At 62.9% G+C, this 3,496-nt stretch overlaps 1 protein-coding gene across 1 annotated transcript; it reads right to left on the bottom strand.

Annotated features, from left to right (window-relative positions):
• Positions 1–2,476: 2,476 nt before the first annotated feature.
• On the bottom strand, positions 2,477–3,279 carry CHLNCDRAFT_136890 (hypothetical protein; the record flags this gene model as incomplete). Its single annotated transcript, XM_005842626.1, has 2 exons — positions 2,477–2,575; positions 3,187–3,279. 2 exons carry the CDS (start codon positions 3,277–3,279, stop codon positions 2,477–2,479), a joined length of 192 nt encoding a protein of 63 aa, XP_005842683.1.
• Between the last annotated feature and the right edge of the window lie 217 nt (positions 3,280–3,496).

Below are 3,496 nucleotides of genomic sequence, written 5' to 3'. Positions count from 1 at the left end.
AGGCAACGCTCCTTCGCCAGCGGCACGTGCCTCCTGCGTTGCCATGCACACAGCTGCAATGGCCCGTGCACGGCGAGGCGGCCCCCCCTGCGCCAGCCGAACTGATCGGCGGCCAGGAGCCCGCGATGCTGGACCCCGCGGCTCATTCGGTGACCGCAGACCCCTAACCAGGTCATACCGGCAGCTAGCCGCGGCGCTGCAGCTAGGCTGAATGCCTCAGGGCACCTCCCTCGCGTAGCGGCTTCACAAGCGCAGCCTGTGGCAGCACCAGAGCGAAGAACAGAATGGTGCCAGCAGGTGGAGCCATGCTGCCGCCGCCGCCCGCCGTCTACGCCCGGCACGTGCCGCACCCTCAACGCCCTGCGGCTGCACCCCCCACCAGCCTGGCCCTGCCAACCTGCTACCAGCCACGTGTAGCAGTGGCAGCAGTGCTGCAGGGAACCCCTCTGCTGCTGAGCTGCCTGCCACTCCTACCCCTCTCACCCTGGTGCCTCGCGACCCGACCCGATGCAGCTCATGGAGCCCACCTCGCCAGTGCAGCACCACCTGACGACCCCTGCCATCTCCGGCATCGCTTTTACTGATGGCACAGGTGTGCAGCGGGCTCGGGGAGGGCTGCCCGCTGTGCACACGTCCACTCATTCGGCTGTCGAGCTACGGTTGGGCGGCGGTGGCTGCTTCAGACCGCCTGACGCCACATGCATGAGGCTGCTTCAGCCCCCAGTTGAGTTCAACCGGTGCGAGATGCCAAAGGGCATGCGCGCAAGAATGACACCGCCCTCACTAGGCCTAGCGTCCCTCTCGCCGCCTCAATGGGCTGCAGGAGGGCCGAGGACTCACGTGTACACCATTTTGACGGGGCTAGGTCTTCGCGCTCAGCCTACACACGTCCCCACCAGTCAGACGTGTGCAGCAGCCTCACTGGCAACTGTGGAAGGGGTTTACAAAGCTGCAGGGGAGAGCGGCGGCGGCATCTCGACCAGGCAGAATTTGCAGATGCGAATATGCTATTGAGCATTTGTAAGCGCCGCCCCCAAGATCAACTTTCAGTTGTTGATCTGTTGTCTTTTGGGAACTTGAGGACGCTCCAGCGCTATGCAGCCCCAGCTGCCATCGAAAAAGGAAGAGGCGCCTCGCCGCCGCCGCCGCCGCGTCAACTCCTCCCGCCGCCGCGTCAACTCCCCCGCCGCCGCCACTTGCACTGGCTCCAAAACTGTGAATTTGGAGGCAGTTTGTTGCGACGCAAATGCTGAGGGGCATCGGCATGGCACTGCGCTGCTCTGCTCACCAACCCCCGCTGATCTGAGTCGTGTTGCTCGCCGCCTTGGCGGCAGCCATCACGCCACACAACAGGGAGCAGGCCACTGCAGCCCACACTTGCTCCTAGGGCGTGCGCAGGATCAACTGGGGAACTGGACCCAACAGCAGCGCTAGCACTGTCACATTGCCCTTGAGCCGCCGCCCGGGCTTCTCCAGCTGCGCATGCCTGTTGGTCAGCACTTGGTGCTGGGAATGAGTCTTGCAAAATCGCCTCCTTCACCCGCTCGTCGACGGCGGCAGCCAGCATGGGCCTCGCCATGCCGCCCACCAGTGCCGCTGCCACTGAGGTGCCAGCAGGTATGTGGCTGCGCCGCTTGGCAGCTGGGCAGGAGGGGGCAGGCGGGGCGGGGAGGGGAGGTGGTGCACGCACATGATGTGTGTGATTGCGGCGCCTGGCAGGCACAGAGGTGGACAGTGCAGACGAGGGAGGAAGGAATGCAGGCAGGCAGGAAGGCATGCTTGCAAAACGCAGCGCAGGCAGCCAGGCACGGAGCAGGCACGGAGGTGGTGGGCAGGGCAGTTGGCTGCACAGCCAGCATTGTGCCACATCAGCACTGCAGCGCCGTCGATTCGGATACCCTCCGCCACGTGCGTGACGTGGTGGTCCACCTACCGTGGCTGCCGGCACGATGTTCACCCAATCAGATCCAAACCCTACCATAAATGCCTCGTTTCCAGCGTGTGTGAGAGGAAAAAGTGAGGTTTTGAGGAAAAAAGAGTATGTTTCCAGGGAAACAGGGAGAAACATAGCGGGACCAGCGGATATGCATGTGCGGATGGGCAGCGCCTCGCTGGCACCGCACTGAAGATCTGCCCCGCAACCAAAACACCTGAGATTCAATCATGCAGGCTGCTGCTGGGTACCGATGCATTACATGTATATACGCACGCGTGTATAAGCAAACAGCAGAAAAACGAATTTGGTAGAAAGCCTGGGAGGCCGGGAAGGCAGAGCGGGCCCAGCAAGGCAGCAGGTGGTCGGGGATGGCGTGCGCTGCCTTGATCTTGGAGTGCATGTGCCGCCAGTGCGGGGATGGTGGTCAGCCGTACCTGGGAGTTGATGCGGCAGGCCTCAATCAGGCGGTCGGCGGCGAAGGGGTTGGCCGCCGACATGCACGAGTCACAGCCTTGGCAGCTGCTCGTCCCCCACCATCTCTCAGCACCAGAACATGCTCAGCAGCGCGCACCGCTCGTTGCCGATGGGCACCACAAGCACCTCCTGCAGCCGGCCCACATACAGCTTGCTGGCAGCTGCCTGCCCATTGGCAGCAAGGAAATGAAGGTGGCCGCAATGTAGCTGTTGGTGTAGGCCTGGTGCAGGTCCACGGGCTGCACCCGCAGTCTCAGCTTCCGCATCTGCATGGAGCGGGCAGGCATGCCATCCAGCAGGGCATGTTGGCATGTCACAGATCTGCTGAAGTGGCTGGCAGCTGCCAGCGGCCTGGGGTGGGGATGCAGAGAAGGGCGGGCATGGTACCTCAGCAGCCCGCACCTTGGCACCTTGACGTGCTTTCAGCTGAAACTGAGCTTGCGGGGCCGGCAAGCAATCCAGAAGGGGCTTGGGAGGCGGCGCAGGCGGGGCTGACAGCATCAACCTGGCGCATCCAACTAGCAAAGTCAAGTGACCTGGCAATCCTTAGGCGCTGGAGGCACTGCAGCTCATGGTGCCTGCGCCACAAACAATGCATCGAGCGCATCAGCGAAGCGGCGTGCGGTCCAGTGGCAACCCGGCAACATGGCATACGACCCGCCGTTGTTCATCCCCGCAACAAAAGCGACAGTCTGCAATGAACAACCTCACTATAATGGCATGCATCCCTCTGCTGCTCTCAGCAGTACCATGGCTAAGCATTGCCAAGCACTGACCTGCACCCGCTCTGCCGCCGCCGCCGTCGGCGATGCCCGCCGCTGCCACATGAGCCGCCCAACTTGCGTCCGCTGCATCACGCCCTCCAGCATTTTCATGACCCGCTGCAGCATTTCAAGGCCCACTGCTCCAGCAGGAGTACAGCTTGGGCTGCATGCCATCTCGCCGTAGCGATCTGTAGCATCGCCAGCGCCCTCACACATTGTGCAAAGTGTTCCAGGAACGAGGGGCGAGTCGCCCGAGTGTTCTGGGACGCTACCTTTGGGATGTCCTGCCCGAGGTACGCATGAGGTAGAGGCAACGCTCCTT

Source organism: Chlorella variabilis (assembly GCF_000147415.1).
Source record: "Chlorella variabilis unplaced genomic scaffold CHLNCscaffold_176, whole genome shotgun sequence".
In the NCBI taxonomy this organism is placed as follows: Eukaryota; Viridiplantae; Chlorophyta; class Trebouxiophyceae; order Chlorellales; family Chlorellaceae; genus Chlorella; species Chlorella variabilis.
This window is presented reverse-complemented; position numbering and strand designations above follow the sequence as displayed.